The sequence below is a fragment of the Lissotriton helveticus genome, chromosome 6 (genome assembly GCF_964261635.1).
Source record: "Lissotriton helveticus chromosome 6, aLisHel1.1, whole genome shotgun sequence".
NCBI classification, from domain to species: domain Eukaryota; kingdom Metazoa; phylum Chordata; class Amphibia; order Caudata; family Salamandridae; genus Lissotriton; species Lissotriton helveticus.
In genome coordinates this window covers 1,110,428,495-1,110,443,428 of record NC_136067.1, presented here as the reverse complement: position 1 = coordinate 1,110,443,428, position 14,934 = coordinate 1,110,428,495, and the positions used below count along the sequence as shown (strand labels likewise).

General features: G+C 42.7%; 1 protein-coding gene across 1 annotated transcript in view; it reads left to right on the top strand.

The window, feature by feature from the left end:
• Window positions 1-14,934, top strand: part of ANAPC1 (anaphase promoting complex subunit 1) — an 815,950-nt gene that overhangs the window by 432,460 nt on the left and 368,556 nt on the right. The window contains exons 32-33 of the mRNA XM_078648767.1: window positions 3,935-4,013; window positions 10,267-10,341. Of these exons, the coding sequence (XP_078504893.1) occupies window positions 3,935-4,013; window positions 10,267-10,341 (154 nt within the window). The remainder of the gene's footprint in view (window positions 1-3,934; window positions 4,014-10,266; window positions 10,342-14,934) is intronic.

The following is a 14,934-nucleotide window of genomic DNA, read 5'->3' as shown; positions in this document are numbered from 1 at the left end:
TCAGCCATGCCAAGATGACACATTGGCTGACGACCTCCAAGAGGCAGGCGGCCTGGATACTTCTCTGGACACTGTCCTGTTCCCCTTCCAACGGGGCAGGCTCATGAAGGTATGCAGAGCTGCAGAAATCCTTGACCTCCTGCTCCCTACACACAGTCTGGCCAAACCTCTTCAGATCATCTCTTGCCTTTTAACAAGGCATTGTCTGATATTCTCTTGGTGAACTGGGTCAAGTGCTGCTCTAGGCCCCGGCCAGCTGCCAAATTGCCTGCCAATACTGTCCTGCTCCTGGGGCCCCAGACTTTCATACCCAACATCCTTCCCATGAGGGTCTGGTAATGCAGGCTTCAGCCAGTGAAGTCAACTAAATGCATTCCCTTCCGCACCTCCGGATAGGGAATCAAAACAGATTGTCAATTTTGGGCGAAATATTTTCTACCCCAGTAGTCTTGCCCTGCATTCTGTGAATTCAACATTTCTCCTGGGCTGTTTATGGGCCTCAGTGGCCCAGATGTTACCATGTATAACTCCGGATTCGTATCTGGGCTCTTCTCTTTCAAGCCATTAAGGATGGCCTTGATGCGGCTAAATTTACAATTCGCTGCAGCCTCTGCACTTCTGGATCATTGGGCAGAGCTGTTGGTACCAGTGTTGCCATTTGGAGACACGCATGGATACGGTCAACTGGTTTTGGTGGTGATGTCTCGTCAAGACTCATGGAAATGCCCTTGAACAGTTCCTGACTTTTCAGTGACAAGGATTCTGCAGTGGAGAGCTTTAAAGATAGCAGGGGTATGGCCTGCCCCGTTATGCTGTCTGCTACTCCACATCAGCTGTCTTCCCAGTTTAGCCCCCTCCGTGGCGTTGGCTGGGAGATTCAGCATCTCCAGCAGAAGCTGCCAGCTCAGCAGTCGTTCCAACCCTTTCGAGGTCGTGGCTGGGGTCCCTTAGTCTACGTGTACTACAGGTTCAGTGTGCAGCCCAGATTTCTGCCCGTCTGACTACCGCAGCCCCAAGCCTCTATGATGTGTCCCTACCAACACACAGCCATCCTGCAGGAGGCAGGTTCTTGCGCTGTAAGTGATGTTATGTGGTGCCCCAAAGTCGAGATAGCATCAGTCCTCTTTATTCACGCTGTCTGGCGGTCTGCAGAGTTTTTCTCTCACAAAAAAAAGATTTTCTTTATTTAAGCAAATAAGCGCAACAGCGAACATGTGACTCATAAATGCTCAGGTTTTAAACCCTGTAAGGACTGGGTGTGGGAGAGTATAGCATGGAGCTGGGAGGAGGGGGGGGTCTAATCAGATGTCACTTATGACCCCATGATTGTTTACCTTTGGTATCTAGGCTTGGAGCATGACTCTCGGGCACGCAATTAATACCAGAGTATGCATCGGAAGGCCATTTCCGAGTGTCAGATTAAACACTTTATGGCCTGAGCCAAGGGTGACAGAAGAGGCAGATGCAGATCAAGGCCACAGCCTAGGTCAACAGGGTTGTTGATGTCGAAATCTTCCAACGACAAGCATAAGAAACTGAGAAGACACAGCAGCTGTAATAGAAGATAAGTCAGTCTCCAAGGGGTCTCCATGCCACTCAGGCTCTTCTTTGGAGCTGGTTGAAATCAGGCCCTCTTTGGAACCTGACACTGGTGAAGGTCCCAGCACTAGCGTTGACTCTAGGAACTGGCACCAGCTCTGCCCTCCTTTCCTGGCACCTGTTTCAAATCCAGTGCTGTACCTGAACTCCCATGTTTGAGGTGTTCAGGGTTGGTAGGTGACTGTCCCCTCTGGAGCATCTTCGGGCTTCATGGTCCCCTTCGGTTGTTCTGCAAATTTTCGCTAGCAGGTTTTCATATGCCACCGCTCACATCCTTCTAGTCGCTATTGCCAGTGAAGTTTGGCTCCATTGGTGCCCCAATGGTGGTAGCTTGCATTCCAGCCAAGCCCCGGTTCAAGAACAGATTATTTTGATTTCACAGCCTCTGGAGCCTGTTCTGAGGTCAAGGAGAGCAGTGCAGTGCCTCCTAGAAGAATAAGCATATAGGGAGTAAAACTGCTCCCTATATAACCTCATTGGCAAGGATTCGGATCAGTATGACCATCAAGATGCATGCAAGGTCCTTGAGGAGTTTCTAAAGCTGGCTGAGGCCAGTGGGCTGAACACCTCACCCGAGCAAGAGTATCTGACCCCTTCGGGCACCCTCGTCCTCAAGGGTGGCCTCCTACCATACGACCATTAGGGAGGCAACTGAAACATTGGGCTTACCCATGGTGGAAACCGGGGCCAATATGGGGCCAATATTTTAACTGAGGTTCTGCAGCATACCCCCCACTCAGCCTTCATCTTAGGGTGGACCTTCTTTCCTAATCAGAAGGGTAGGTCCCCCATGTAAATCTTCTGAGGCTACATCTTCGTGCTTGGAGATTGAGTGGAGACATTTGACTGTTTTTCAGCTGCTTACAATTGAAGTGGATGCCATTTTGTCATCCCATCACTCGTCCACTAAAACTGTCTACTCTGGTACATGGCATAAGTTTGTCACTTGGACCAGACAAATCCCTTCAACTCGATTATCGGACGTCTCTAAGTTGAAAATGTCTTTGGTCCAAAAAGGATGCACAGTAAGTACAGTGAAGGGATATCTTATGACCTTGTCAACCTTCTTCTGCCTTCTGGACAAGCCATCCCTTTCCAAATCCCCTGTTGAGAGGGGACTTTTGCAAAGGTCTGACCAACATGTTCTCTCCCTTTGTTGTGCCTCAGTAGCGCTTAAAGTGGAGAACTTATCACAATGTGCCTGTGTGAATTTTCCCAATCAGGATGGCTCTCTCCCATGCTGTTTTTCAAAAGCGCAAACGGCGGGCGAGAGATTACCTTGTAGTTGAGGACGGCGGGGCAGTGGGGAATGACTCTATGGAACCAACCTGTTGGGGCAAGGCCGGGAAACATATTGGAGATGGAATCTCTTGTCGTCCTCCCCAAAACTAGCTGTGCTCTTTTTTTAATGTTAGTACACTGAAAGTCGGTTAGCGTTTTCCAACAGTACTGCACAGATCAATTTTTGCAGCATACTTCTCAAGGAAGCATTCTTCTGCCAAAGGGTGAGGTGTTGATTTTGCCTAAGGATAGTAAGGCTTGTCTGTGTTAGGACTTAACTTCACACCGTTTAGAGGTTGATAGTCACTCAATGTTTGTCCACCATGCTGCACTGCATTTTTATCTGGTACTCTACCAAAAAGTTATATTTCAAGAAACTGCTAAAGGAACATCCTTTAAAATGTTACCCTTTCAACATTCACTAATGTGCTAGTACAAAGTCATAGTGCATGTCATGAATCATGAGCTTGGGGCCGTAGCAACTGACTGAATGTGTAATATGTACCCAACATAAGATACATACACCAGCTCCCAGATAAAAGAAGGAAATATTCCCTGTGTAATGAAACACAATCTTCACATTTATCTAACTCAATTAATTTTTTTAAATCCATGTTAAATGTAAACTTTCATGATTAGCCATTGACGTAAATGATTTCTATTAGATGTTTATATGCCAGTTTATTTTGAGGCAATCTTAAAAATCTAACGTGGATCCAGCAGTCGGGACCCACTTTGAATACCCATACCAGTACACATTCTAAGCTTTTGTTTTAAGGCTCGTTGTTTATATCATCTGCTTCAAAATGTTGCCCAAACATGCTAAATTGTATCTGATCTTTGGGAAAAAAGATCTGTGTGGAGAACTAGGAAGGCATGCATTTCATTGGTATTTCATTTTCACAAATACATTCTCTACAATTAACAAGATGTTGGTGTAAAATTGAAGCAGATACATGTAATCTTAGTTTTGAAAAAAAGTGCTTGACCATTGTGAATATGTATATCTGGAAACAGCATGTTGTCTGATTACTTTAATGTTCTATTTAAACAGGTCTATTGCGGACTGGCTCAGAGCTCCTGACACGATGTACTTGCTGGACTTTGTTAAGCCAGAGTTTCTATTATTGAGGGTATGTAACATGTACACTGTAGATAAATATCAAAGTGCTTGGCAATAAAATCATGCAGTGCATTTATGAGGCTCTGAACAGAAACGATAAAGATAAGGTTGTGAGTCAGAAAGGAAATTCATTCTGAAATGATGCTGCTCCTTATTCGATCTTGGCTCTGTCTGGGCAAGGGGAGAGACCGCAGTGAAGAGCTTCCTGGTGCGTGCTCTCTCTTTGTGGTAAGTTGACCGCTGCCTGTTAGGGTATCTGAAAAGCGGTGTAGTAGACTATTTGCTTGCCGTTTTCTTATTGTTGAATTCCTTCTTTACTGTTTGTTGTATTTTTTACTACCCCTCTCTGTTGATCCAGGGCGCTGCCTCCTCTCTCTGGATCTCTTCCTTTTTCCCCATCCACTTGTCACAGCCTTGACATTTGCGATACTTATGCACCTTTTCCCAGGGTGTCTGGCCTGGACTTCAAGCCAAAGCCAGCAAACCTAAAGAGAACTTTGTATGCAACTAATCTATTTGACCCTCGGCTGGAAAGCCTGCAATACACTGCTCCTCCACAATTCAACCCGGTGCTCTCCGCTGAGCTGATAGCGCCTCACCTCATCCAACCTGGTTTCTCTCATTAATGTGACTTGATTTCATTACTAGTCTTTCACACATCTTGGCAATTTCAGCATCAAGTTGGCATTCCCAAACCATAACTACTGAAGATCTAACCCACACTGCAGTCTAGTGAACATTATTAACCTGTCATGCATGCACATTCACAGCTTGGCTTACCCTGTGTGCCAATTCTGCTAGTAGGAAATATTTATTGACCACCAGCTTACCCCTTCCAAATAACATTGGATATGTTGATCTTAAAACCTTCCATAAAGGCCTCACATTCCAATAATACCACTGCTAGAGCACTTTGAACTGTTCAGTATTTGAAGAAATCTCTAACTATTCCAGCAACCTCACCACAAGTCTTTGCCTCTAGTTGAATCTTGTGTGCCCCAACCCTTTGACACTGCTCAAATGCCAGATGAATTACTCGCGCCGCCAAAGAGGGTTTACAAAAACACTCTCTGCTCTTGAGTCAAAGGATCACATCCCGGAACATAAACCGAAGCCCAGCATAGAAGCGGTTACTTAAACAGCAACTTCTACTATTCGGAATATAAATTGGGAATGCAAGGCTGCTCACACTGAAGATTATATCTGAATTCCACAACCCTGTGGCAACTACAACTCAACCTATCTCTTCTAAATATTTGTGAATCATGCTGGCTAAGTTTTTTGATATGCTAATCAATTGGAGGGGGAGAAGGAAAATACTGATCCCTCAGTTTCCTTGGGTAATTACAAATAATCAAAAGGGAGGGATCACTTGTCCTGCGTGAACCAGGGTATGCAGGACCCGAAGGAGGTATAACTAATATATATCTCAGGTATGATTTTGGCGCAGAGGGCGCACATAAGCACATCGGCATGTTATCGTCACTACGTTAAGCAACCATTATTAGCCCCACACTGTAATGTATTAGAGATTTCTTTCACGAATGAAGAATCCTGCATGTGATGTTTGAAATACAATGGCCACATATCACGATTCATCACCGAAATCGTCCTAGTGGACAGGTACTATCCTACTGGCATAGCATTTAAATATGAATATATATATGCCCCGGTTACAATGAAAGGAGGTGTAACTATTGTTTATTCTAGGTATGAATCTGACGCACAGAGCACGGCGGTATGAAAGATTTTCACTACGCGGGGCATTCCATTTCATACGAAAGATATTGGAAATTGCACTTATGAATGAGTATTGACTGCATGCCACATGACAAACAATTACCACTTGTGACTTATCACGATAGTCCTCCAAGTGGTGGGGTCTCTTTAACCCAAAAAATTGCCATATGAGTATGATTTACTATCTATGAACCACTTTTTGCATGCATCAGCTTGCTGGAGAAAGAGAGAGTTGACACTGCCAATTACTGGGGGTTACGAAGTATTGCTATTTTAAGTTGCAACAAACTGCATTTATTAGTAGTGAATTCACTACATTATGTGTCTCCCTTACCCTTTCTTTTGTATTTGTGTATGTTTGTGTGTGTCCCTTATTATTATGTTTGAACTATAGGTACATTGCGACCTCGAGAACAAAGAAACAGGTTGAAAGTTTCCCTTTTTCTACACACCTGCTTGCTATAAATTTAATAGTTTAGCATCACTATCACCTTTCACCACGGGTCCTGAAGAAAGCCCTAAAGTCCGATTCACGGCATAGAGGGCTGAAACATGTTGGCCATTTTAAATCATTTTTGAATGCTAGTGCGTCCTGAAAACTTAATCTTTTTCAACAGAGCGCACATGATTGGAGCATTCCCCTAATGGGATCCACCCGAACCCAGATCTAATAAAAGTCCATTTACTGGGTATCCGGGGGATTTTTACTGTCCTACACTCCCTCCACATCACTGGGTCACTACTGTTTTTACCGAGGGTAAGATCCTCCTGGTGGAGGCTGCATACCGCAAAACCCGATGATTATGCACACACGTGTCAGCAAAGCGGAGAATCAAGATATACCGCTTACCACGCAACGCTACCCTACACGTGCATGAGGGTTTAATTTTTGGAGACACCGTTGTTCGATCTCCTGCATACCCTGGTTCACGCAGGACAAGTGATCCCTCCCTTTTGATTATTTGTAAGTTTTTTGATAAAAAGCTATTGATTTTGGATTCTTGCATTACTGAACCACTGACCAGCATACTTCACTCCCAGCCCAACCCAGGTACAAACTCCATCCTCTTTAACTTTGTTGTAGTCTGTTCTTTTTCTTAGCTATCTAACACTGATATCCTAGCAGATGCCACCTCCAGCGGAAAATCAGGGTCACCATTTGACCTCTACCTGCCAGCGATCATCAAGAATCTTCGTTACTTCCCAGAGTCTCTTCAGTAGTTCAAATAATCCAGACAACTATAGACCCGTCTCCATGGTAAGCTAGTAAAAGGTGTGTTCACCCAATTTAACAAGAGCAGTAACTCCTGTCTGATGCGCACGTCGTCTGCCCCTAATGCTGTGGTAGAGAATTGTCCATCTTCACAACATGGGATGATCTCAGATCTCAAGTAGAGAAGAACAGAGATGAAGTCCTTACACCTCTGGACCTGTCTTTTATTTAATATTGCTCATCACTCCATTCTCCTCGTGCGTGCTTATGGCATAAGGGTCAAGGCTGTAGACAGGATTTACCTCTTCTTCTCGAACATCACACAGGTCATTGCAAATGCAACTTTGTTATCACCTCATCCAACTATTAGCAGGGTGACACAGTGCTCTGTGATTGCTCCAGTCCTGGTTATAATCTACCTCAGACAATTAATCTATGTAAGTGAATCCTTAGGCACTACCTGCTTTACTTGTGTAGATAACACTCAGACCCAGTTGAAATGTGGACCCCACTTAGATGCAGACTGCCTTGCACTTAGATTCTGCCTGTCCTTCAGGAGAAGGACCCACTTTAGCACCTAACACATTTGAAAACTAAATCAGATCGGCACCCATTCAACTTTTCTAAATAAATATGAGGATGAGAGAGCCTTCTGGAGATCAAGTTTCTGAAGAGGTCCTCATACCTCAGAAGGATTCAGAAAAAAACATGCAATACATTCTGGTTCAAAATGAGAAGAAACAGTTCCGATGACAACTTAGTTTTTTTTTTTTTTTACATTCAATATAGCTTCTCTTCTGAGAGAGCCTGCAGCTCACTAATTATTCAAGCTGTAGTGATCGCCACTAAAAGATGATCTCCCATGAAATGCAAAGCTGGTCTTCAGAGAGTATGCTCAGGATCATATTCATATTCAAAGCCAAAAAGGAATAAGATTTCCTGTTGGATGGAAATAACCTCAAAAGGCCCACAGTGTGTCTTGGAGCTTCCTAATATTGTTAACACTGTATGTCACGTATGGTATTCTTCCAGACCCTCATTCATAATCCATGAATGTTAATTAAATATCTGCATGATCAAGATATGAAACGATTGTGTAATCGGTGCACGTTCGAATTTGATAACTCTTCCTAAGTCCTCTTATGGAACTTGAACAATTTGTTACTGAAAAGATTGCTGGTAGGCTGGAAGAGTACTACAATTCTACGAAAGATGGAGGTAGTGGCATATCAAAGATGCAGGAACCAGGTACCTCAGACATGGAGCACTGCATGCTTGATCAAGGCTAGGAGCCACGTTTGATATTGCGGAAATTAGAGTTCTAGTACAGTGCTGCAAAGCTTGATGACCACAATGGATCTGAGGGCAATCGAAACAGTAGAACATATTTGCATTACAGTGGAAGAGAAAATAATTTTGCATTACGCTATGACGGCCTTCCTAAAAGGAATTTGGCAGTGACTCCCTACACTTAACTGTGCCCTCAAAGTGGGAATGATGTTTAGAGAGGCTCCTGAGCTTCCTATTTGAGGTAATCTGACTCTGAGAATAAAGTTTTGTCACATCCTCAGAAGAAAGATGTATTTTTCTTCCCTGAGACAAGGAGAAGCAGGTGTGGTGGGTTGGGAGACTGAAAACGTAGACCTAAATCTTCAATTTGTCACGCTTTTCCCTTAATCTAAAAAGGTCAGTCGTGCTTCAGATTCCAGAAAGTTTAAGGTGGATATTCGTGTCATTGTTTCTCTACACATTTGTCCCCATGCTCTTCCAAATAAAAAGGTGTGCCGTGAATAAGCTATAGAGGAACAGCTTATGTTTAGAAGCCGTAGCATTTTGTTCTAGGCCAACTGACAGCTCTAATTTGTTCCCAAAGTTTTGGTGGCAACCAGTCAATCAAAAAATGCATCTTTCTGTATGTGTTTTATTCAGCAACCAGATATCAAAGGTGCAACATTTCTCTGGATTCCTATTGGAATAGGTGGCATTCCACTGTAATTTGTAGATTCATGGCCGACAGGTCTCTGCCCAAGCCAGGACTGTTGCTTTATTTTTGCTTCTCCAGAAGCTCAACACAAAGGATTGGTGGGTAGGCCAAAGGCCGTGATTTTACCAGAGGAAATGTGCATAGAAAAGAATAGCAGGTCATTCAGAATGGGAATAGGAAGAGCAGGGTGGTGAATGGCTACTTCATTATGGACTTCCCTCTGCACCATCTTTCTCATAAAATGTTACCAAGAAGGCATTATTATACCTCAGAATTGATCAAAATACAATCAAACCTGTTTGTATATCCATCTTGCGCAATACTATGCTAGCTGAGATTTATAACGACTTCAATTGGAAGTAATGTCACATTTCCAATGTAATGTGTTGCTTTGATGTGAATTCCGAAGATTGACTCACCGTAGAGCAATGACACCCTCTTACACAGTCTCATGTGCAATATCATTCTGCAGTGTTCTTTTTTGTTTCACTGCATATTACATTGTAGCTCTTAGTAAGGAGCAGAAAACGTTAACTACCTGTTGCAGTAATTTCTCATTGTTCATATGGTCTCTATAATGCCAATAAGTCCTATTTAATGCAATGTGCTATTGTTAATGTGCTTTTGTTTTTTTCAAGTTAAAACTACTAGTCATCCATAGACTTAAGGGAGACTTTGACATCTTTAGGGATCAATCATTACTTGAATTTACAGGGGACCTGTAACTGATAAAAAAGAAATACTTTGCAATGTTAACTCTTTATTGTTGTTCTCATTACCAATTCATGTGTATTCTGATCTTTAGTTCATTAGAGAACAGGTTTTGTTTTTGCATAATCTAAGATGCAAGATACACAAAGGCTGAGGACTGCTCTGGATCACCTCTGCTCCTTGCAGTTCACCTGCTTCACAGCAGAAACCACTTCATTAACTGATGAATCTCATAATCGATGATAATGGAATATCATCTGTTAATCTTAAAAAGATTTCATGCCAGGAGAGAACGGTTTAGGGTAAATAATTGTTTTGCTATTGGAAAGTTCAAGAAGGGTAAATAACAAAGGGTTGTCTTGAAAGAAAATAAAGACAGCAGCCATTTTATTTTGGTAAGCAAGGTTGAGTTGAACTGCAGAATACCATGAACAGTTCGACAGTTTCTTAATGATTTTAGCTGTGATGCTTTCTATTACTTAGAAGCTGTTGGCTCTTTTAGTGGTTTTCTTTAAAAGAACAAGTCTGTCGGCTGCTTACTGGTCATTTTTTATAAACTTGTCATTTTTGCTGATTATCATTTCTAATGTTCTTCTCTCTGAACAACTCTTACAGACACTTGCCAGATGCCTCATTTTGTGGGATGATATTTTGCCAAACACCCAGTGGGTGAATAGTAATGTTCCCCGTGTAAGTTCAGATAAGTATTACTTCTCCTTTAATGAACAAAGAAACAGATTTTAACTATTAACTGTTACATTTGTGGTTTAAGGTAATATTTGCTGTTTATGCATTTAGTACCCAACTCTTAATTCTTCGGATAGTTGATTATAATACAGATATGGAAACTTCCAACAAAACAAACCTAAAATCTTTAGTGGATGTAATTTCCAGACATGTAATCAATTTTCATTACGATTTCCAGATGTCTTATTTTGGATGCATGTAAACCTGGGAAATTATAATTATGTGGGTATGGAAGACTTGATTGTGCTGCAAGGTGGAATGAATTCTGCTGCAAGAAAGGACACATTATTCAGCACACAACATAATCAAACACTTATTCTGCAGCACATTCAGTGGTGTTAGATAGCTGCTTTGACATTTTAACACACATGGATACAAAGAAGATCCCAGTACTAACAACATTCAAAGGCTTCTTAAGAAGGAAAATTAATACATGTTTTGCAGATCCTATTAGGTATGCTTTTGTGTTGTATAGAACAATTGGAACTTCTTTTTCAGCAGTGTCCTGTCTATGTTACAAAGTAAATGTTTGTGTAATTAATACACATAGCTAATTTCATTAGAAAATATACATATCACTGTGCTCTTTTTTAAATAAAATGCATGCCTCGTTTGTTCTGTGCATTTCAATTAAAAAGGACCTTTTCAAGCATCTCTTGCCATCACGAAACAACCTGCAAAATAGTGTAGTACATTCCATATTTATTATTTGGGTCTCTCACTAGGTGGCTCTATAGAATTCAAATACTGAACATACTAATCGGAAGTATCAGAAGTTTGGGTTACTTCTAAAACGGTGCTCTAATTGAAATAACTGCAGTTTTAAGAACAATGTCTGTGCTTTTTTATAGTGCATTCCAGTCATTTGTGTAGTACCAAAGTGCTTTTGGAATCTGGGCACGTATAGGATCCATGTTGATTGGAGTCAAAGAAAGTGATCTGTTGACCTTGAATTTGGTTGTGTTTCTTCTGGTTTATATTCGAGTTTTATTAGATAGTGACTGCTGAGTTTAGAATAAGATGATGCATTGTTTAGTGCTTTATAATATTAGCAGTTACTAACTAGATAATGTTATGGATTTGTGTGGAGCATTATGTGCATGGAAGCATATGCTCCTATGCTTATGGATATTGCCTATTGTTTTGATTCATGACAAAGAAGGACACATTCTTTCTATCCTACCCTCCCCACCGAAGTCAATTGGATATGTTCACACCATCTGAACTAAAGTGTCACCTCTTAAGCAAATTACAGCTAAAAGGGTCCTATTGAAATGTTGTAAAGTGTTAGCCATAGTGTTCCACCCTCAATTGTAGCATGTATCTGATAGAGGCTTGTAGATGCATATTTCTCACCTTAAAATATTCCCTGGTCGTCAGACTGCATCTGGAAAATCTTGAGCAATCAACTTCTATTTGAACCTCTTTAATCAGTGTTGTAAGATTTCTGGTTGGTTAAATTATACATTCTAGTATTGGTGCTTTCCAAGGCAGATTGAAAGGTAGCTTACATTTACTCACAAGTATCTCTTGAACCATTTGTCCATGGCAGAACCTACATGGTAGAATCCTATACTGACTCCACTTTCTTTTAGCTGGCTTATGTTTTTTTGCAAACACTTACATGGATCTCTGCATACGGTTTCCGATGGATACGTCTAACTGCAGATTCCTCACCTCATAATACTCTGTAGGTCTCAGCCTGGATCTGGAAGCTTTTTCTGGCAATGCTTCCTCACTAGGTGGCTCTTTACAGCTCCCAGCGAGCTGTGTAGCTTCTCAGATGTAATAGAGTGGAGATTCATAAGCGCCACCCCAGCACACTGATGTCAGTTCCTTTCTTTCCTCATCTTTCGATACGGATCTGGAGCTCCGCTCCCTCGTTGGCCTTATGATAACTTGTACAAAACTTTAAAGCTAGTGTGCTAGGGATTTATGTCCCCTCCTAAAAAGACAGGCTTCAAGCCATGCCGTGATTATATAAAACAGATATCAGTTGCAGACCGACATGTAGTGTCTGTTGGGGTTTGGGTTCAGTGCACAACTTAAATTTGTGCAAAATGAGCGCCCTGAATCACCTACAGGTGATCCTGTACCAACAGTTGAAGCTCTACGTCTCTTAACAATAGAAGTCATGATCGTGTAACTCCCACATGTATGGCTCTGTCTCCTTCCTAGTGCTGTTCTTGCAAGAGTTCTAATTTTCTGTTGTAGTCCTTGTAAAAGTCCAAACTAAAGTCCAAGCGCAAACATAAACAAGAATTGGCATAGCCAATAGGTCTCGCTTTTGGGACCTTATAAGTATTTAGTTATGCAGCACAATATCCTTGGTGCAACAACATCAACTGTTGCATGGCTAAGCACTTATAAGGTCCCAAAGGCGAGACCTATTGGCTATGCGAATGCTTGTTAAATAATAGCATAATGGTGAGATCAATAAAAGTGGATAGAGTTATCTTATTTTATACTTCTTTGAAGGAAAGCCGATAACAATACATTTTATCTTAAAATGTTATTTTGTTGTTGATTTATTGTTTTTAATTTGTATTTTTGTCTGTATATTTTTGTGTGTGTGTTTTAATGGTTATGGACCGTCTTTAACTGAAATACATTTAAGTAAACTTTAAAAACCTGTGGGCATTCAAGTGCCAAAAGGAAGTAACTTTATTACTGGCTGGAGTACAACAGCATTGTGGCCATGGGAAACCATTGATAAATAACAGTATAAATATAGGATACTGCCTAGTCTGCCCTAGTTGCCCGAGGTCCCCATGAGAAGCGTGACCATAACTTATTGGATAAAATACTGTCTGAGGCCTGGACCTGTGAGTGGAGTTAGCCAGTTTCGTAACATGTACTGGTTGGAATAGATGTTTCCAAAGCTCGTTGGGCCTTGCTGTGACAAAAAAAATCCCAGGACTGCATTTGTAATTGCTTTCCATTCAGAGTCCATCCTTGGCAGTCCTGTATAGCGTGGAAGGAAGTAGATTTTACAGTGTGGCATGGGTACTGTGAACAACATTTATTTTCGGGATTCTGTGAAGCAGATTTCACCCCTGGGTGAGCGTAAACCGAGAACAGGGGAGGCAGAGCTTGACTGGGACATCAGGAAAGAAAAATGGCCATGGGTTATTATGGCAGTGTGAACGAATCCACATGTATTTTTTTCAGAACAAAATTTTATTGTTTCTGTGAGAGAGATTGCAAGAAAATCACGGTACTCTGAACACCGGAGGAGCCGTGAGCATATAGGCAAAAGGCACTGAATAGCAATCAATACAATAATTCAACGAAGCATCGTTACCACAACTCTCCCACCCCCCTACCCCCCCTAACTACCCCCTCCCGGATCCCACCCTATCCCTTCGCACGATGTCCACACAGGCCTAAGAAGAAAACAATTATGAAACAAGTAATGTATACTCCCCCTCACCCAGGATCTAAGCGCATCTGTCCTGCGTCCAATTCGCATTGCGCCGGCGGCTCCAGCCACAAACCCCTGTAGTCTGCCCATCTCTTCCAAATTTTGTAGTGTTTCCTGGGGCAGCCGCGGGCCTTAAATACTGGACGCTCCAGCCCCACACAATAGTCCAAGCCTTTTTCCACACTCCCACCGGGGGGGCCCGGGGGTCTTTCCAGGCTCTAGCCACATCTCTCTTGGCCACGGTAAGGCCGAGGAGTAGTAAATGTCGTTTGTAGATGTTACCTCCCACTTGTTCCATTACATGGAGTAGGCCCAGCTGCGGCGTACGGGGGAGCTCCCAACCCAATACTTCAGACAAACAGTCCCAAACACCCGTCCAGAATCTCTCCAGTGCTCCGCAGGACCATACTGTATGCAGGAAAGTGCCCACTTCCCGACCACATCTCAAGCATTCAGGGGACGCAATCAAGCCGGCTCGCCATAGCCTCTCTCTAGTATAATAAGCTCTATGTAGGTATTTGAATTGGATAAATCTTAGGCGCACGGCAACGGCCGCTCCCCTGGGGGCGGCAAGAGCCTCTCTCCAATCCTTTTCTTCTAGCCTACCCACATCTCCCTCCCACCTGGTCCGCAGCTTGTCGAGCGAGGGGGAGCAGTGTGTAACCAGCGATTGGTATATGCAGGATATCTTTTTGTCCTCCAATTCTCCAATGAACACCTTGGCTTCCAGGGGGCTGAATTCAGGTAAGGAGTCTAGGCCCTCCAGGGTAGGGGAGATGGCATGTCGGAACTGCAAATATTGAAAGAACTGGCATGTTGTATTCGTCTCTCAGCTCCTGGAACGATTTTAGGGTCGTGCCCTTCATTACGTGGCCCAACGCCGAGATTCCTATCGCATCCCAGCCACGGAACCCCTGTAAGGACGCCAGAGCCGGCAACCTACCATTCTGCCACAGTGGGGTTTCCTCGGTCAGTTTGTTCCACCAGCCCATGCGACAAAGTGCCTGTCGCCAAATCTGGAAGACCACTTGCGTAACCACCGGAAGCCTCTTCCTCTTTCTGGCCAAATACAATATCGTATGTAGAGTGTCCGGCTCCATCAGATATCTCTC